The sequence below is a fragment of the Ictidomys tridecemlineatus genome, chromosome 8, assembly GCF_052094955.1.
Source record: "Ictidomys tridecemlineatus isolate mIctTri1 chromosome 8, mIctTri1.hap1, whole genome shotgun sequence".
Lineage (NCBI taxonomy): Eukaryota > Metazoa > Chordata > Mammalia > Rodentia > Sciuridae > Ictidomys > Ictidomys tridecemlineatus.
Genome location: NC_135484.1, coordinates 86,415,849 through 86,437,450, shown reverse-complemented (window position 1 = coordinate 86,437,450; position 21,602 = coordinate 86,415,849). Strand labels below are relative to the sequence as shown.

Here is a 21,602-nt window from a genome sequence, read left to right as displayed (position 1 = left end):
GAAAGCCCTTGAGAAAGTATTTATCTCAATCAAGCAAGGACTCTGCACCTTCATTGCTTCCTGGCTCTAATTTTGTCTGGGTCTGATGAAAGCAATTTCAGTATACATCATCAACTTTCATACCATATGACCAAAAAGCCTTTTCATGTGTCATGTGTCTACTTATTAGTTTTAGAGCTTTTCCCAGTAAATAAGACTATAAAAGGTCAGAACTGGAAGTCACTTGGGAGATAGAAATCTGGTCCCATTTCATAGATGAAGGACTGTCATTGTGATGCTTAAAGAGAGCAATCCTGACTTAACTGGGTGATGGATGACCTATTCCTGATCTTCTTCCCTTAGAAATAGCCCATCTCCCTTGATTTGGCATCCTGTTCTCCATGAAGCATTTAAAAAGAAACCATCCATTCCAAGTACAACTGTCCAATCGTATTTATGTACAATTTCTGGTCCAATTCAACAATGTTTACTGACTGCCTACCAAGATTGACTGTAGTCCAAGGCACTGGGCTATAGTTGAACCAGTACTTTAGAGACACACACAGAAGGCTCTGACTCCTAGAGGCTTTCCTTTCCCTACTAATTAGAAAATCAGGGTACAAATTCTATTATAGTCATTTTTCTCTGGATGACTTATTTGATGATGTTGTTTATCTTTAATATTTCTTAATGTGGTTCCCACTCCTCCTTTCTTTTATAGAACAGAGCACTGAGCTAAAGATTCTTCCCTTTTAATCAGCCTATTTGTTCTAAGGAGGCATTTTATCTACACAAAGCATGGATTTGGAGGAGGTGTTGGGGTAACACTATCAGAGATCAATGTGCTGGTCCATTATTGCTCTTTTTGTTTCAAAAGACGTTTGCTTTTTAGATGAGGTGACATCCTTATTTAGATCACAGGGATTCTAGGTGACTGCTCTAAGGGCAGTCATAGTTGCTTGGTCTTCCTGTTTATGTGGTGCCCAGTCACCATTAGCTTTTTGTCTTCTTCTGCTGCAGCTCACTTATCTTCCTCTTGGCCCAGAGGGAGAGGAGGTGGGGGGTATGGACAGGACCCACCAGCTGACAGTGACACCCCCTTGACATAACTTCCAGCCCTTGACTCTCAGAACCCAGAGGGATCACTCTCCTGCTCAGCTAGGAGGTGGTTCCCTCCATGGTGGTTCCTGGCCCCAGGTGGGGAAAGGGAGCCCCAGACCCCTAAGCGCTCCAGGCAACGCCAAAGGCCAAACGGTGACAGGCCTTCCAGAGCGGGGAGTGGAAGTGAGGCGCTTCACCCAGGATCAGGAAAGACGGCCGGGCCTGGGAGTGGCAGTGCGCTCCCCCGGCTCTGGGCCGACACTGGCTCCCGCCGGTGGGGAGGAGAAGGAACCAGATGGGCGGGTTCGAGCGTGTGCGGCGGCGGTCCTGGGGCCGCCGGCTCCTCCCCGCGAGTGTGCCTGTCTGCTGCTCTCCGCGCTGAGGCAGTGCGGCGGCGGGCGCGCCGAGGCTGCCGCCCAGCGCCCTGGCCGCGGCCATGCCCGGGCCCTAGTGTGCCTGCCGCAGCCCGCGCCGCGCGCCCAGCAGCCCCGCGCCCAGCAGCCCGGCGCCCGCCGCCGCCTCTTCAATGGGCAACCTGCTCGGCGGGGTCAGCTTCCGCGAGCCCACCACCGTGGAGGACTGCGACTCCACCTGGCAGACGGACTCGGAGCCGGAGCCGGAGGAGCCAGGGCCGGGCGGCGGCGGCGAGGGCCCGGGGCAGGAACCCGAGGAGCCCGCGCAGCCTCCGGAGCGAGCTGGGGGGCGGCCCCGCGCCAGCCCTGCGCCGGACGAGGACGCCGAGGCGGCGGGCGCCGAGCAGGTACGCGGCCCCCGGTGGCCTCGGGCCGGGCTTGAGCGCCGGTGAGAGGAGCGAGCGCCGAGCACCCCCTCGTGCCGAGGGCAGGGGTGCTGGGCGGCTGCTGGTCTTCTGCGCGCCGACCCCTCCGCGCCCGCGGCTGTCTAGAGGCTCGGCTGACCCGAGAGGCCTGCAGCGGCGTGGAGCACTGGGGTCGCCCGCTGCTGGCCTGGGCCCTGACTCTGGGTACGACAGGGAAGTCCCTCAGGGCTTAAACCCAACTTGAATGGGTTTTCTTTGCCTCTGCAGCACAGCGAGGTAATGCGAAGGTGGGGTGGGAGGAACCTGGCTAAAAATAGAGGATTGTGAAAACTCGACTAGTGCGTGTTATTGGTTAAAAAAAAAATGTATTACGAATAAAATGGGACTGCAATTGCCAAGCAGCTGGCAGTGTCTCCTACCGTGGGGTCTACAGCCATTAAAAGTACTGCGGAAGCCTCTCATCCGAAGTTAAACTTCGTAGTTCTTATCCCAAGTAAGGCCTTTCACCAAGTTCAGGACATTCTTCAAAAGTGTTATTTCGCCTAGAAGACTTGTTGATCCAACAATGCTTAAACCATTCGACTAATACAGTTTGGACGAGAGGTTAGTAAAGAAGTAAATGGCATCTTTAACTTCTGGATTCAAAAAATAATCAGAAACTTGAAAAAGGAGGAACTACATTTTCTTCACCCTATGAAGAAGTGTGCCTCGTGTTTGAGGTTTGTGGTTCTGTATTAGGCCTTCTATCAGTTATGGGGCAGCAGCAAGAGTGTGAAAACACCAATGTGACCTCCTGGTTTTAGGGGAACCACCACCTACTTATTACTGTGAGTGCTGCCTCATCCATCTTGATGATGATTCTGCATAGGCAGGGAGAAACCTACCTATGTTTTCTTAGTGGAGGATCTGGCCAAACATGCTAATTAAATGAGCTGCAATCTCAGGGTGAAATTTTTCTTTTAGTTTTCATTTTAGAGAAAACTGAAGTTTACAGAGAATGAAACTGCCCAAGATCATATAGGAAGAGAAATACACAAACCCAAGTACATCTGTTACCACAGTCAGAATCTTGGACTTGTTGGAATCCTGAGTATACCTCTCCTCTGCCTGTTGTGCTCTGGTTGGCTCCTCTGTCATTTACATTGCTAATTTAACCTTAGGGAAATATTAGATGCTGTTCTGGTGTTTTCTCCTTCTATTTGCTTCCCAATTAACTTCTATAGAACTTCTTCAGAAATTTGGGATATCAATCCAGTTAACCAGGTCAATCTGTATGAAACAATGTAATTGAAGTTTCAAACAAGTAATTGCAACCACAATAAACAGTAGACCACATGCACCCTTTCATTCCCATTTAATGGTTAATTCTCATTGGTGTCACCATATAACTTCTAAAAAAAAAAAAAATACATCCGAATTCAACCTTTTGACTGTCCACCCCATTTGTTCCCCACTAACAGTCAATTCATTTGCAAGTACTATTGGAGCTACCTGTAAAGTACATTACAGACTGACTACTTCTCACCACTTGCACTATTGTCATCCTAGTCCCAGTGAATATTGGACAAATGATGATACCATTAACTAAGGTGAAAAAGTTCAAGGAGAAAGCAGCTCTGGAGGGTAAATCAAGGTTTTTCTTGAGTTTAATATCATTTTAGATATCCAAGTAGAACAGTTGAGTAGTTAATTTTATTTATGAGTAGAGCATTTAAGATCAGAGATAAAGTCCAAGAATATAAGAGGTCATCCAGGAGTGGGGAAGAATGAGAATTAAGTCCTGGTTACTCCTGTGTTCAGAGATATAAAGAGAAGGAACCCCAAAAGGAAGTAGACAAAGGGGATAAGTGAGACCAGAAGTAAACTAAGAGTGTGGTATCCTGAAAACCAAGTAAATAACAGTGTTTCAGGAAGGATGGAGGCCTTCATGGCTCTGTGCTGTTGGGAGGGTACCAGAGATGAGCATTGAGAATTGGTTTGGTAAGATGGAGATTTGTCGGCAAAGTTCCCAAGAACTATTTTGAAGGGATGCTGAGGATAAAGCCTGATTGGGGTGGACAATGGTGAAAGAGAAAAGGAGGAAAGAGGAGTAGGAGTGATTATTTGATGATTTACTATAAAATTAGAAATAAGGATCTATAATTGATGGTGGCCTTGGAAGGTGTTGTGTGTTTATTCCAAGATTAAAGATATACAGTATGTTTGTTTGCCGAGAAGACTGATCCAGAGAAGAGGGAAATTTTGATGATCCAGGTAAGAGGAACTATATGTTAAGGAGCAAGACGTTGCTTGAGCAGGAGAGGGGGTCAGGACAGAGTCCAAAAGAAATAGGGGCTGAAGGTGCAGTGACAGATACTGCCAAACTGATACACTTAGAGGTTGGAGGGTGTAGTCATTCTCATGATTATCCTGGGGAGCAGATAAGGCATGAGTCATTATCTCCATTTCATAGATGATAAAACTAGATTCAACCAAGTGATTTACTTAAGTCCTCACAAATACTAAGTAGCAGAATTAAGACTCACCTTAGTCTGACTCCAAGTCTTGGGCTATTAATCTTATACTAATTTTTCCATATATCCTTCACTTGTAGTGCAACTGAAGTTGATTCAGACCTAATTAGTTGGGCTTGGAACCTGCCTCATTCTTGCACTGTCACTGGGCCCTGGGTCTTGTTCAATTTCCCCTAACCTCAGTTACCTTGTTTCTAAGATGGAAACACTAATAATTGTCAGCCAGGTGTGTTGCAAGAATCAAATTAAATAATATACATGTAAGTACTTTATAAATGAAAAAGTGTTTTCTATACAAGTGTAACATGATGATTCATATGGTTGTAGCTCAGGCTAAACAGATTCAGAAACTTGCTAGGCAGAGCTATTTTGAAACGTGTGGCAAGGGCCAGACTTTAAACTTTCCCTTGTTTATGTAACATGATGGAGTAACTAATGTAAAATATCAGAGGATCTGGTATTAAAGCATCTCTGTACTTGTAGTAAGAGTGAGGATCACACCACTTCAAAGATGTGTGAAAATTGCTTAGAGGATGTCAGTCTGTCAACACAGAGGGGGGCAGGGACAATGAGAAAAGAGTTTGGAGCAAAGCTCATAATGAGTATTCTTTTCTAAAAATTGTAGTCTTCATCATTTTTGTCGTTCTCATTGTCTCTCAGCATGAACTGGACACAAAACATACTTTATAACAATATATATAGTTAGAGAATGCAAATTCATGATATTGACCTGCATCTTTACATTAAAAATGGGGGGTAGGAACTTCATGGGAATAAGAATTTAGCTTAGGATGTAAATATTATGAGTGAGCTACCACATGTAAATTACTTCAATCTGATGTTCATTCCATTTGAGAACATTTTATTGTTTTGAGTGTATATATTTTAAATTTGCTGATTTATGTCACCTCACATTATCATTGAATGAACAGATGATTACCCATGCTTTTGTGTACTTGTTATGGTGCTATAAAGGATGGAGTTTAGAAAGCTATTTAGTTTGTTTTAAAATCATCCTTTCATAAATATTGCTTGACTTCTGTGCACAGCTAAATGTTGCAAATTTAATGACAATTTTTCTTTGTAAAATTGATTTATCATTCTAACTTTTTTTTAGTATTATCTAAAGTATTGTAAAATAAGCTTTGTCATAGGATCATTTGGGTAACAGCTGGTAAAATACATGTTTTGAATTCATTTGAGTTCTATTTCTGATGGATATCGATCCATAACATTTGTCCTCCAAAGGCATTTGGTGAATAGTCTTTAATTTAGTAATATGCCATAGGGCAAAAATTTTTGGTACAAGTAAGGAAAACAGAATAGTAGCAAATATTGCTACTATTACTAAAAGACAATTATAATCTTTTTATTGTTCTGGGCAAGTTGAAAATTTTCAGACTTTCTTTATGGGTGTTCATTATTTCAAATTTGTTCTGGAAATTTTGTAGTGAAATTTTCTTGCATCAATATGTAAATAGAGTTTCAATTTTTATTTTAGGGTGGTGATTCCTCTGAAGCAACTGCCAAACCAAAGAGAAGTTTTTATGCTGCAAGGGATTTGTACAAATACCGACATCAGTACCCAGTAAGAGTGTAGGATGTTTTTCTTTTAAATGTAAAATATTTCCCTTCTGTTTTCCTAATTTTATGGTGCCAATGAGAAAAACATCAGAAGGGTCCTTGTGCCTTTTTTTGTATTTCCATGTACTAGAGATTGATTTATTTTTTCCTTTAGCAGAACTTCAAAGATATCCGATATCAAAATGACTTGAGCAATCTTCGTTTCTATAAGAATAAAATTCCATTTAAGCCAGATGGTGAGTAATCTGCTACTTTGGTAAAAAGCAAACTTTAAATAATAGCAAACACCTGGGTATTCTTTGTTTATTCCATGGTTAGTACATTTTTATTGCATCTGTAAACTGACTTTACCATTCAGTCAAATGTGTCTCCAAAGTCCTAGGCTTTAGGATTGTGGACACACTTGGTAAATTCTGGAGGAGTAGCTATTTGTTAGTGATACCTTCCCACAATTTGTATATCATCACTATTATCTGAAAGGTACTAGGGGCAATGTTTTGTGAACAGAAAAGGAGAGATTTATAGAACCATAAAGTTTTAGACTACTAAGGATTTTAGAGGAGCTCAAATTCAGCTTTCTCATCTTAAAAATGAGGTTAGAGGGAGTTCAGTGATTGACTTGCTGGGTCACTCAGCTAATTGTCGTGTTAGGTCTAGGTTCTAGGGTCCACTGTTCTTTCCAGTATGCCATACCCTTAAATTATTTAGAATGTGAGTGAAAATGCTGTCTGTATTTGGAATTATCTTTCCTGTCAGTTTCAGAGCTGTGGGTCAGGAAGATACAGCTATCCCAGTTTAGTGTTCCAGGATCCTGTGACAGGGAGTGAGGATGTGGTAGATCTCCATCTACTTCTGCCAAAAAAATTTGTCTCCTTCACAACTCTACAGTTGCCCTTGTAGGATCTTTTTCAAACCCTTAGGGAGAGGATGCAGCTGCTATGATAATTTGACCACAAAATTGCATATTTCATTGAAGCACCACACTGTGGTTCATGATGGGCAGCCTCATTTTATCCAGGTCAAACCAGGGAAGCTGAAGCCAACTTCTCTCTTTAGAGTCCCTTTCTGTTTGAGATGACTATACAGTTCTGGTTCTTGCTCCTTGTTCTTCTTGGAAACTGAGCCAAATCCACATCAAAGTGAGTCAGGAAATGAGGATCATGGATTGTAAGACTTTCAAGGTGGCAAGATATTGCATTCTTTGGTAAACTGGTAGGAAAAAGATCCTACTTTTCCTCCTTGAACTGGAGGAAAGAGATCTAAAGGCTGGATTGGGTATTAAGAGGAGGGAGTCCCGATTTGTGTACTGAGAAATGTATAAATTGGGAGTCAAGTGGCCACATCTGCTGTTTTTGAACTTTCTGGTGTTCTAAAAGCCTGCTTGAATTTGAAGGAAAACCTCTGGATAAAAATGCACTTTCTGATTACTAATGATATAAATATGCTGCTTTTATTTTAGTCAATGGAAAAATATTAACTAAATTATTAGTTTTGTTAGGACTTGGTGTAAGAAAACCTTTTGAAGAAATGCACATAGTTTGTTGATTTGTCTGTAATTTGAATGTCATAAAACTCAGCTAAAGAAATGCCTTTAAGTGTTAGAAATATTGAACATAAATTTATGACAGTATTTAACTCTATTTTTACATTTCTAGTGGTGAATTTATTTTTGAGTTAATAATTTAAAGCTCTGGCAACTTCAAGCAACACATAAATTTTTTTGTATTTTATCACAAAATTTATTTTGAAACCTTAGATAATGGGGGTCAAAAATGTTAGCTAAGGTCACATTAAACCTTATTCTAGTGTATTACACAAATGTGTCAATTCACACACTTTGCTCTCTTGCGTGTACACACAAATGCACACTTGCCAGTAAGCATAATTTGCTGTGGTATATTTTACTTATTAAGTGGGAACAGAGGTCATTGGAGGGGAAAACAATGACAAAGGCAAATGGTTTTAGCATTTTACCAAGTACGGAAATGGTGATATCTGGAGGAAAGAAGGAAGTGAGCTATGTTTAGATTATGCTTCTATTTTCATAAGATTGACTAAATGGCTACATAGTCAATTGTAAGGACCTTGATAGACTTGAGTATCAGGACGATTTTACCATAGTAAGTTCTTGTAGGGGAACACTGGGACATGGTAAAAGAGCATACTCTCCAGAAATAGAAAGACCTATGTTCTACTCCCTAGATTTATTTTTTCACTAGTATGTGAGCAGCAAATTGCACAATTTCCTTAGTAAAACAGGAGAATATGGAGAATTTTTTCTTACAGGGCAGGTAGTAAATATTTGTAGATTAGCAAGTCTCTGTTGCCAGCTACTCAACTTTGCTATTATAGTATAAAAGCAACCATAGATAATACATAAATTAATCTTTGTAGCTGTGTTCTGATAAAACCTTATAAAATAGCTGGCAGGCCAGGGTTTGCCAACCTCTACTGTAGAGTACATTGCCCAATAGAATGTTCTGTGATTTGACTACTATTAATTTTTTTGTGCTTATAACTGAGTATATGGATAGGATATTCTTCTTTAAAAAACATTATTCTTGTATACTATTTTTAAATTTTAAAAAGTTTTAATATAAAATTCAGGTAATTCAAATCTTAAAATGCCTTCACAGTGTTTTAATCCTCTCTTTCATTTTCTGAATATTTACCGTTTAGGTGTTTACATTGAAGAAGTTTTAAATAAATGGAAAGGAGATTATGAAAAGCTGGAGCACAACCACACTTACATTCAATGGTCAGTTACATTTTATCTATCTTGAACCATTTCCTATTTAATTATGTATGCTTTACAGACAATGTTGATAGAAAAAATTTTATTTTTTTAAAAAATAGGCTTTTTCCTCTGAGAGAACAAGGCTTGAACTTTTATGCTAAAGAACTAACTACATATGAAATTGAGGTAATGCAGACTCATTTCATTTTATGTAAAGTGGCCAAATAATAGTGTCATTTTATTTTCCTGGTAGCTACTAAGTCATGTCAGCTGACCCTTTTTTCCATTTTTCTTATTAGGAATTCAAAAAAACAAAAGAAGCAATTAGAAGATTCCTCCTGGCTTATAAAATGATGCTAGAATTTTTTGGAATAAAACTGATTGATAAAAATGGAAATGTTGCTCGGGCTGTTAACTGGCAGGAAAGATTTCAGCATCTGAATGAGTAAGTAAAGCCCTTGTGATAAATAAATGGTATTTTCCTGTAGTCAAAGTTCTCTGTGGAACATAGGAATAGCTAGCAGTTGGGCGAATAATTTATGTTCAGAATTGACTCTGAAATGCATTTTATTCCTTGTTCAATATTCTAAAATAAAACAATAATGAAAAAGAACTAAATTCCAAGTAGAAACACAGCAGTTTAGCTTCAGAGCTGTTTCTTGCTGAAGTTCCCACGTGTGGCCAAATGAGCTTCTTACCCTCTTCCTACCACAGTATTTGGAATTTATGGCTATTGTTTACATGCAGCCTTTTGTTTTCCTTCTACTGGGCTTCTTGGGTCACAGTCAGTTTCTAACACCTTCAAGCTTGATGCTTCTTAGATTAAATTCATGATTTAAGCCTATGATGTATAACAATCATATTATAGGAATGAGATGTACCTGTGCCTTTTACTAAAACAGAGGAAATATTATAGTTATCTTTACTATTTAGGTAAAATCAAAAACACATGTTTTAGCTACTCACCCCCAAAACCTACAAGAAAAATTTAACATAGCTTATTTGGATATGTTCTGCTATTTTATTTTGCTTGGATATTTATAACTTTCATCAATACTTATAACTAAAAGCTTATTTTTAAAAATATTTTCTTCATACGCACACTGGCTTTTTTTTTTTCTTTTAATTATAGAGTGACTTATAAGAGCTGGACTATAAAACCAACAGTTTTAAAGCACTTTTTAGCACATTATAATTAGCTAACTGGGCAAGTAATAAGAGGGAAAAAAAAAGAGAACAAACTTAAGTAATTCTTTGGTCAGTTCAATGTGAATTTTGGCATCAGTTATGTAAATTATTTGTCTTCTAGGACTTTCGTCTTGCTTTGGTAAAATGGGTATAAAAAAGTTGAGCCTTCTTTTTCCTTTTTAGTTATTATCAGCACTATTAAAATGGTAACTTGTAAGAAAATACTGAGGATATGTGCATAACGATTATGATCCTGATTAGCCACCCCTTAACTCATAACTCAAGTTAAGTTTTGGTGTGTGTGTGTGTGTGTGTGTGTGATATCTCTACCTGAGCAGTGCAGGTAAGTATCTCTGGACAAAGTTTCTAAGCACTTAGGTCATGCTGTCAAAGAAAGCTGTATGCTAGTAGCCTATTGTTAGGAAGGATGGTTGAAGTAAGACTTTAGAAAGAGTCGGATAGGGCCACATTTTTTGTGTACTCACATCTAGCATTTCAAAGTCTCTTTTTCTCAACTTGGTTTTGATCAGAATAGCACTTTTGTTTAGTAAATTTCTTGTTGAATGAATAAATCATGAACAAAATGTGGTTTTCAGACTCAAATCCTCCTTGGGTTTTATTGTCAGATCCTCTGATTTATAGCTATAAACAGGGCCCTTTCTGAAGGCTTTAGCTGAAAGATCTCCTGGCTTGAGTCAGGGAGGGGAGTCTGAATTAACAATCCTTCTCACTCTGCTCCGTCTAGCTACCTTTCCTCTACTGTGCACTGTCTTTCTTTGCCTTTCCAGTTCTGGATTAACTGTCTTAGAATCTGCCAGAAAACATTTCCTCTCTAGTTTAGTTGCCAAAAATTTTTTCGACTAGATTTGAACAAATCATGTGGGATGATATGAAAATGTCTATTCCATCTTCTTCTTCTGTTGAGTCCTTTTTCTCATTTATTCTTAAATGTCACAGTGTATATGTGTTTTAATCTGTATGGCATCTTAAGTTTTCTAGAATAGGCAAAGAATTCAGTATACTTATAGTAGCTAAGCAAAGGAAAATTATTGAATCAAAAGAAATACAATAACATGGAGTAAACAAGTGACCATTTTAAAAGATGTGAAATATTTCCAGTCATGAGAGTATAGAGATATAGACCAACCACTAAGATGTAATTATGATTTTATTTGTAATCAGCTGAGATTATTGAGCCATAGTGGGGACATATGTTAGGCCCAGAAATCCCTTCTAACTTTCCTATTTTCTGGTTCTTGCTTTTTGTGTGTTCTCTCTTCACCTATCTAGTTTCCTGACCATGCCCGACTGTTTATTGCCTTTACATCTGTTGAAGCCCAGTTGCTTTTCTATGTGTTGTACATCCTCAAGACTGCTTGTAACACTAGTGGCTTTTAGCCACTCTCCTCTCATTCATTGTGACACGTCAAATCATACTGAAACACCCAATTGTTCTGTTTTGTAATTTTATTTCCAATTCCTGATCATCATTTTCTTCAACCCAAGTTTTTATCCTTTTATACTGTAAATATTTTAACTGGAGAATATGTAGATAAAGATAAATGTACAGATATTTTAACTTGACCATTCATTGAAGATTAATTGTATGAAATCGAGCTGGTTGCAAATACATATTCATTTTGTCACATAGCATCTCTTGTAAACATTCTTCCACCTTTCCATACATCAATTTTTCACAGACATATGAAGCAGATGTTCCTCAAGAGTTTTGTCACTAAGTTGTTCAAATACACAAACTCCATACAAATGTTAACAATTAAGTCAATTCTACTGTTGGTGACACATTGTCTTAACTTCACCCAGATTGTACTGTCTCCTAACACTCTTATTTCCTAACTATGAAAAAATACAAATTCATAAAACTAAAACATATCTGTGTTATTTTTTGCCCTTTGGGCTTCAAAGAGTTGGATGTAAAGATACTACTTAGTATAACAATACTTAGTATAATACTTGGAAAACATCCAGAAGGATAGAGATGTTAAAAATTATTGTTACACTTGTCTTTTCCAGTATATGGTTAGCCTGAATCATTAAGATTTTGTTTTGTCCACATTCTTTCATTAAAAATATAAGGCCATGGAAAAACCCCTTTCCATACCTAAAATAATTTGTCAATATCCTTCTTCACCATTCTCAAATAATTTCCTAGTTATTCCTAAGTAAAGACTCTGAGTACTTTTGGAAGCTAGGACAGAACTTTGTAAAAAGTAAAGTGACTGAGCTATAAAACAGGTTTCAGAAAGTAAGAAATTTAAGTGCTGGTTCTGGTTGAGTGGGAATATTGGATAATACCTACCTGAGCTGTTGATGACAGACACAATTAATACGTGTAGCTGAAGACTTCTTTAGGCTTTGGTAAGGCAAGGATTGAGCTGAATGAGTTTGTGGAAGTAGAGTATGAATAGTGAAAAAAAAAACTCTGGGAAAGCATTAATCCAATAATGGCCTTAGTTTTGAGATATAGAGGAAAGATATTGGTGTAATTTGAGGAAAGATTGCATCTTTGGAATCAAGGCCCACAGAAATGAGATTTAAATTTTTCTGATAGTGTAAGAGGAGGTGAGAGTGACCAGGATGGAAGAGAATTAGGTTATTAATTTGGAACAGATACAAATTTGGTGGTTCACAATAACAAATCTTTAGAGATAATGATAAGAATAATCATGTTAAACAGTATCTGATATTTGTTAAGTTTTTCATGCCTTATATATCTATAAATTCACTTGATTTTTACAAAAGTCCAGTAAGTTGTGAGATGTTTGTCCCATTTTGCAGATGAAGATACTAAGAGAGTCGTCATGATTTCATATAGCTGCTAAGTGACAGAGCCAGAGTATGACTGACTCTGAGGCCCATGCTCTCAACTGTTAAATGATGCTCTGTTAAATAAGTCATTTTTGCATCCTTTGTCAGAATTGTTCTAGCCAGGTAGAATGGTTTTTGCTGCTTTCCTTGTGAATTTGGCTTACATGATGGATTTTGCTATTTAGTGGACACTATTAATAACACCATTCAGCTATTAGTTAATGTTTTTATGTTCAACCCTAGCTACCTTTGATGAGTACTATACATCATTGGTAGTGTTGCAGATACAGAAGTTACCCCTTATCCACAAGGTATAGGTTCCAAGCACCCAGTGGATGCCTGAAACCATGGAAGGTGTAGAATCCTATGTATACTATGGTTTATTCTTATACATACATGCCTTTGATATATTTTAGTTTGTAAATTAGGCATGGTAAGGGATTAATAACAACAACTAATAAATAAACGGAATAGTTTTAATGATATACTATAAAAATATTATGTGAACATGGTCTTTCTTGCTTTCTCAAAATATTTTATTGTACTGTACTCACCATTCATATAATGATATAGTACTATGCTATGGCTGGTTGTGGTAGCTCCTATAAATGCTCTTTTAAACCACTTGTCCTCAGTCCTTGGTGAATTTAATAAATAAACAATTTAATACTAGGGGGCATAAATTTAAACCTAAATATTTTTCCAATACAAAGAACTAAAAGGGCAGACTTTGTTTTATACATTTGAGTTTCACATAGATTGAGATTACATTGAGGTGTAAAGTTTCCATAAACTCTTATTCTTTTTATCAATATTTAAGAAAATCATTACAAGGCATATTTCCTTGTCTTACACTTCCATAAAAATATGTTTTCCCAATAGTTTGTATTCTCCTGCTTTCTTCCCCTTAGTCTTTACCATCCACCTCATTTTATTCAATCCTGTCTTCCAGGTCCCAGCACAACTATTTAAGAATCACCCGTATTCTCAAAAGCCTTGGTGAGCTTGGATATGAAAGTTTTAAATCTCCTCTTGTAAAATTTATTCTTCATGAAGCTCTTGTGGAAAACACTATTCCCAATATTAAGCAGAGTGCTCTGGAGTATTTTGTTTATACAATTAGAGATCGAAGAGAAAGGAGAAAGCTCCTGCGGTTTGCCCAGAAACATTACACACCTTCAGAGAATTTTATCTGGGGACCACCTAAAAAAGAACAATCAGAGGGAAGCAAAGCTCAGAAAATGCCGGCCCCTCCTGCCTCTAGTCATAACAGTCAAACACAGTCTATGCACAAAAAATCCAAGGACTCCAAAACTTCCTCTTCAGCTGTTCATTTAAATAGCAAAACAGCTGAAGAAAAAAAAGTGGCACCAAAAGAGTCTGGGGAAGAGACAGACAGGCCCAGCCCAGAGCCCAGCAACGAAGCTGCCAAACCAGAAAACACAGAGGACAGTGATCCTGGAAATTCAAATGCTCAACCTGAGAAAACAGTTACTGCTCCAACAGAAAGAAAGGAGAGTTCATCTCCTTCTGAAAAAGAAGAAGAGGGCGAAAATCATAACAAAGACTGTGAAAATCCTGGAAATCCCAGTTGTCATGATGAGGTACTATTACAGTGAATTATCAGAAAATCAAAAGCCAGTTTAGGTTAAGGGAGGAAAAAGCTACTGTCTAATTTATTCTAAAGAACAGAGATGATGTCATGTTTCCACTGTTAGCCACCTGTTTGTGTTTTCTCTTGTAAGCATTTTGTTGTTATTTGTTTATTTTGGATGACAATGAATTGGATATTTAATGAGAGGATTTAAGACCAGATCTAATAAATGAATATATTCTGTAATGGTTTTAGGATGTGAGTTTTCAAATTCTGTATATAACAATTACTTTAAACTTATTTTCAAGGTGTCTAGAAATAATCATGTAGTATTTGATATGCACATCAAATGTGTTCTTTCGAGACTACAGATTCCATTAAAAAAAATCAAGACAACATTTTCATTGAATCTCCATACTTTTACCTGATTTTTAGATTAATTTTTGAAGTAGGAAGAAAAAGTTTAGTTTTTCCAGATATATTCAGAAAATATTTTGGATTCTTTGATCCTAATGCTTCAATGTGTTTATTTTTAGATTCTGATAAGTGAAATGGAAGTCCTGGGGGAGCTCTGACCTCCCCAGCTAATCTGTCAGTCCTGCTGCTGTCTTCTTTCTCCCTCTCTCCTCGCTCGCCGTTGAGCCGCCATCTTTGTCAGCTATCAAGTGTATTTATAGTATACATTAGGATAATCATCTTCTTGACATCTAAATGGAACAGAGGGCAACTTTTAATTGTATGATTTCAGAGTTTTCTTTAAAATAATAATAAAAATATTTTCTGTATTAAGTGCTTAAAAACAAATTTTGGTGCAAAAGTCCAAAAAAGAACTTTACTTAAATGGATGTTCCACATAAATTTGGTGGTTGATTCTGGATGCAGATGACTGAAGAATTAAAAAAGGAAAAAAGGAAATTATTCATTTTTAAAAGGCATGCCTCTTGCACTATCAATAGGCATATCTCTTAACTCATTAATATATCTCAGTGATATGTGGGTTATTAAATTACTATGTTGTTTATTCTACAGTGTATCTTTTAATATATACATATATAGTTTTGCATCTTTAATTTATCAAACTTTCAAATCGAGAACAGTTTGAAATTTCATATACTCAGTTCTAGTAAGAACTTAATTTATTACTAATAATTACTGAAAACAATTTTATTTCCAATAATATTATACTAATTACTATTAAAATCAGAAAATAATCAGAAACACTGTGATGAAAACTTCAAAACATATACACAAATATGGAAAAAGCAATGAATATATAAACATTTTCATATTATATCACTTAGAAATAAATTGATTTTTTAAAAAAAATCTCTTTCACTTTTAAGAAAAGTTCTATTTACTTTAATCCCCTGGAGGATTTTTTTATATGGCCTATTTCATATCCCATCATATCGTCTTCTGTTATATTTATTAATCCACACTTTAAGCAGTGGATTTCTAGAAAATAATCACACTGATAGTATGTCTTTAGAAATATGATTTTATTGCTTTGAAATTTATGCAAAAACACCCCACTTGCTTAATCTTGATTTTTTTCATGAAAGTCTTAGTAGCACTCATGTTTTATTTTATGTTTCAATATGTAGAATATAGAATACCTTATCATTTTTAGTTCCTATAACATGTCAAATTGAAGTACTAAGAATTTGAGGTAACAGTTTAAGTTTGTTTTTTCCATTTTTTTTTTTTTTTACACGCAGGAAATACATGGATCCTCTGACACGGTGCTTGTCATAGCAATGTCCCTGTAGATCTTAATAAACAGTTCCACAGAGTTTAGTGGATAAGAGTGAATTGTCAAATTAGGCTGAATTATAGGAATAATATTAATTTAATTCAAAATATCTTACTAGTTGTGTATAGACAGTGTATAGACACTTTCAGACTGCTTTTTAAATGCTTAGTATTAAACATGTGACCAGATTAGTATCTGGTATCTATTAATACTTTTAATATTTTAATTTAACTTCTAATATTTTTAACAGTTACAGATACTAATCTGGTCACATATGTTTAATATTAAATGTTAGTAACTGTTAATAGATAAGTAACTGTTAATATTTTAACAGTTACCATTACCAGATACTAAAATAAATGAATATAATCTGAACTACTTAGAAATTACAGTATATTAAAGCCCTCAGAAGAAAAACATTTCATTTAACAGTTTAGTTTTTAAAATATTATTCTTTATGAGGGATTTTGTTACATTGTGCTACTTTATTTGAGAATACTTAGTTTCAAGGGGAGAACTTCCTGGCTTCCATCCAAAATAGTGGCCTTTTTCCATCATGTGTTTTTTAAATGTATATTCATATGTGACTATAGTTTCCTACATTTAATCTGTAAATAACTAATGAGAGAATTATTAAGTGGAGAATAAGTAGGGATGACATTCTTTTTGCAGATAAAAATTAAATGTCTAGAACTTTTTATATTAAGAATACTTTGTATATTTAATGGTTTTTTAAAATAAGATCTATAGATATGTGTTTATGTGTGTTATGAAACTGCCCCCTGGGGTTTAACTTCTGTTTTGTATTTTTAAAAACTACCATGTGCTTGCAGAAATTTACAGAGAAGCTGTTATAGAAAATTCAGTGAAGCATGGCCAAATAACTAGAAACATTATTGTGTATTTGCAAATATAGTCTTTATTGTTGTACTACAGGCTGCAAGGATAGTTAATATTGGCTATTAATAAAATAGTAACTTGAATTTCATGGCAAATAGATGTTATATTGCTTGTTTAGTCTAGTATATTTCTAATATTTTGTGCTTTCATATATCAAAGGAGATAAAATATGTGAAATTATTTTGAAATACTGTAAAGTGATATATAAGATATATTTCTGTACAGTAGAGAAGTTTCTAACATTAAGATTATTGCACCATTATACATTATCATGCTCAATCTCATAAAAAATTCAAAAGAATCATAAAAGAAATGAAGATATATCTGCTTTCTCTAAATCAAGTCAGTTGTCACTTTAAAAATTATATTGTATAGTTTTGTTTTAGATTTTGAGAGTACTTTTTTTCCCAGCTTCAAAGAGAAAATAAAATTTACAACTCAGGAGTTCTTAGGGAAGTTCTGGTATTTTTTGCTAAGTATTAAAAATATAAAAATGGTATAAAACCTGTTATAGTCATTATGTTTCATATTTTGTCATATAAAATTACCTATTCTGCTTCTAGCTTTTATATTTAATTTGAGTGAAAGTATGATGAAAAAGGAAAAACAGTATAATATACCTCTGAGTTAGTCTTTAAAACATCATTTTGGTAAAATAAAACATATCAAATTGTCAAAATCTGGTCAGATTGATGAATAAGAGAATATTTGATTAATTGTTTTAATGCTAAATGTCCCAAGTCAATAGAGTTATGGCTGAGTTTATAATCCACTGAGTAACTAAGTCAAACATTTATTTTTTAAGAAACTGTATTAGAGGCTCTTCTAAAATCTCTGTTATGTAAACCAGGAACAGAAAGATGTTGCTTAATTTAATTTAATGACATCTACAAGTCTTTAATGTCCTTTGAGGTAAGTAGATCCCTTGTTTCAGGAATATTTTCAGGATTTCTATTTTGTTTTCCATTAGAAAATTCCACTTTCTCTTTGGGGCATGTGCGTTCAATATAAGGCAGGAATTAGACATGTTAGGGTCATTTAAATGCAGGTGCAGTTGTAGCGAAAGATGATCTGAGGAAACGTTGGCTTAGGAATTGTGTCTGTCCCCTGACTTCTTTCAGTATTGAGTTCTGTGTGGCTCATTACAGGAACAGATTTGTGTGGGCAATCTCTAGGGTGACAGTGAGTCCTGCCCTGCCTTCTGCCTTGTTCTAGTTATCCAACCCACCCAGCAGATTGTGTTCAGGGACAGACTGTAGAAATCTCTTACTACTGAAATTAATAATCATATAGTTATGAATGCCTGGAGGTGTCCAGATGTGCCTTAATGAATGTAAATGGTTTTCATTCCGATGTTTACACTTTTACTCCATTGTAAAATCTTGTCATAAGGAACTATTCAAACCATGTATATCACATCAGTTATTTTAATGAAATTTACTTTGGTGCTTTATCATTTTGGAGAAACTGTCATTTGGAATAAGAGCATAAGTTCATTAAAAAAGTGTACTCACCACAGTATGTGTGATATTTGACAAGAGTTTCGAGGAAGAAAGATTAACCTGTATTGTTTCATGTGTTCATGCTTTTTCTTTGCTACATGCTGTAATTTTCACTTTAACCATTCCTTAGTTACTACACAAGTAATATTTACCTGTGTTTTACTTCTTTCTTGTTCTTAGATTCAGATGGATGCAGAAAATGGTGTTATATAAGAGAAGTCATTAAAACTTTAATCTCAGATGTTTGTAGGAATATAAAATTTGAAAAACTTATGCTAGAATCTCATACATTTTTTAAAGCCCTGTTCTTTTTTTTTTCTTCCTAGATTAGAGAAAGTGTTCTGTGTCATCAACTTTTTCTATTTTGTTGTGAAGTTTTTTGTTTTAGTTATTTGTGGGAAATAACTTCTTAATATGTTGTTTTCCTGGATCAAAGTCTTCATGTTGGAGACTCTTATTAATTTTTTTGTATTATGGCCCAAACCTTGGCTAGAGGTGAAGGTCAGAGAGGGAGAGGTGATTAAGACCCCAGTGGATACTTTGGGGAATGGAGCCTGCACTGGGTTTTACCCTCTTCATTGACCTGCTGGGTCCTCAGGGCATCTTCTGGATCATGAGCATGTTGAGCCCTATGATTTCTGACCTCTGGGGAGGATAGGCTGCTTTGCACTCCACACACAATTTTAATGGGTATCAGTTTTGACAAAATATCTGCTGTAATTTATTTGCCACCACTTTGTAGTTGTTTACAAAATTGTGAGTAATTAGGATCTGCTATATAAATTGTGACTCTTTATAATTATCTTAGGAAGCATTAAAATTCCAACCCTCCAAGCACGCCCCCCCCCATCCTTTAATAAAAATTTGGTTTGCTCTTTCAGAGTAACATACAAAAACTTTTAATAAAATGATTAAAAGAAAAGGTATTCATGCTCACATGTTATGCTAAAAGGTTTTTTTTGTAAATCAGTACACCTTAAGAAAAATATTTAAATTATGATGTTTATCATATTTTCATTTTTTAATTTTTAAAGGAGTTTGTGTAGCAGTTTCTATTCATTAAGGAGATAGTTACATATAAGTTTAGGTCCAAGAAATGTTCAACTTTTGCACTCATTGGTCAATTGTTTTGTTTTCTTCTGTGCTAACAGATTTAGTTTCATGTGTAAAAAAAAAAAAAAAAGAAACTAATGAAACAAAAAATTAGAAACAGTAATAAGAAACCACAGAAATAAAGACCACAAATTATAAATTTGTACAAGTGTCAGTATTATTGGAATTAAGTGAGGAATGGTCTAAAGAGGCTCAGTGATGGGATTCGCTCTGAGAATCATCTCTGAACTATTTGTGCCAAGGAGATCAGGGAGTGATGTGAAAATAGATCCTGTCAGTATACTCACTTAAACCACAAATTTTGCCTACTCCATGTTGGAATCTTCCCTTAGACTGATGAAAGTAAGCAATGATCAGATACCAAGTTTAATTCCTTTGTCTATGTGTACCAACAGTCAGTGGTTTTACCAACTAGAAGTTCAATTGAGGGACAGGCTGCAGAGCAGGAGAAGGACTCCGTGATAGGTGGGTTGTTAAAGTACTGTTTCCCACATGGTCAAGAGCTGCCAGCACAGTGATCGTGGGGCATTACCATTCAGAGAAGCAAGTGAGAGCAAAACCTTAGGTCCTCTGATAACTTCCCACCCCCGCTTTTTCTTAAAAAGGCCTTTTACCTGTTTCCCAAGTAGGATATTGTCTTATCTTTTGTATTATCTAAGACTGATCAGTCTGGCTAAGTGTAGTCACTATTTAAAGTTGGAAACTATCGTGTCCTTTGTATTTTGAATATTTAGGAAAACGGATATGATTCTTACAAAGAAGTGTTTTACTTGTCACATAAGCTCTGATTATCCAGTGGCCACTGGGCCTTCTCTGTGCTCTGTATTCAACTGCAGTGTGAACTACAGAATGCTATGCATGTTTGTTAGTACCAATACCATGTGTATGTGGTAGAAGTTGTAACCAGTTTCTGGAACTGTATGGTACTATAAAATACTTATTTTATAATTCTGTAACTGTATGGCAGTGTTATGCCAAAAATGTATAATGAACAATAGTTTCTGTTGCTTACTGCTGTATTTTAAAATATTGTTTCTAAAATAATATATTTAGAATTCCTTTAGAGTAATTATTTTTAATAACTATTGCCAAATATACATTCTGTAAAGCTAATAAAAGCCAATTCATCTTAGGTAACATTTTAGCATTGTTCTAGAGTCCATTATGTTGATTTTGCATGATTAAAATATTTTTAGAGCTGGAAAAAAAATGACTTGCTCTTTTCCTGTGATTAAACATATTTTTATGATTAACATAGAAGGTTGACATGATTTCCTTTATCCTCTGAAATAAATATTTTATTGCAAAGGGTGAAATCTTATTTACATATGAAGTTATTTGTATTATAAGATTTTTATAAGACAGAAAAACGTATAAATACTCAGGTGTTAATTGTTTTCTTTTTTACCTTTTCCATGCAGATTTTTTAAGGTATATTTTATATAGATTAATGACAGTGAGTAACTAATGGAGATGGCTTTTTTTTCTTCATTAAGCAGGCTAATGTTTTAGGAAGTCAAGTTTTTGATTAAGAAAAATGCAGTTATGAGCTCAAAGAGGAAAGGTTGCTCTGGGAATCTCAGGACAATGGGGACAGAAATGAGGAAAAGCAGGACATTTTGGTTCAACTACATTGTCCTATCCAGGCAGGAAAATAGAAGATGAGAGAGCTAAGGGTGAATTGTCCAAAGAGAATAAGTTCACATTGGGCATAATTGAGAAACTGATAGAAAAAAGGTAGCCATAGTGGTGATTGAGCAAGGTTTTAACTGAAAACTTTTGGATGAATTGCTTAGTAGAAAAAGGAACACACAAAAACAATTATTGTCATGGAGGAAGAATGGAAACATTCTGGTAGCAGAAGATAGAAGGGTTTTCTTTTCTGCTCATAGTGAGTATCTGAAGGCAATTTAAAATCTGGAGAAAATGGAATTTCTCAGAATAGTGAGAAATGCAGGACTGAGCTTGCATTTCTACAAGAATGTAAAATTTAATAAGGGAGAGAATGTGGGGAAAAAAAATTTACAACAT

The 21,602-nt window shown here is 35.9% G+C and overlaps 1 protein-coding gene across 7 annotated transcripts; it reads left to right on the top strand.

The window, feature by feature from the left end:
* Positions 1-1,495: 1,495 nt before the first annotated feature.
* On the top strand, positions 1,496-19,645 carry Ogfrl1 (opioid growth factor receptor like 1). 7 transcript variants are annotated; one of them, XR_013425053.1, is made up of 8 exons: positions 1,496-1,840; positions 5,873-5,959; positions 6,113-6,191; positions 8,635-8,713; positions 8,812-8,878; positions 8,992-9,137; positions 13,662-14,449; positions 14,840-19,645. XR_013425053.1 is itself a non-coding variant. In XM_078019779.1 (8 exons), the coding sequence occupies exons 1-8, from the start codon at positions 1,607-1,609 to the stop codon at positions 14,876-14,878; spliced, it is 1,383 nt and encodes a 460-aa protein (XP_077875905.1). In that variant the 5' UTR covers positions 1,496-1,606; the 3' UTR covers positions 14,879-19,645. The 7 variants fall into 7 exon arrangements, 5 of the variants coding, with proteins under 5 accessions (XP_077875905.1, XP_077875904.1, XP_077875906.1 ...); XR_013425052.1 differs by having other exon boundaries at positions 6,110-6,191; XM_078019779.1 differs by having other exon boundaries at positions 13,662-14,313.
* The last annotated feature ends 1,957 nt before the right edge of the window (positions 19,646-21,602 follow it).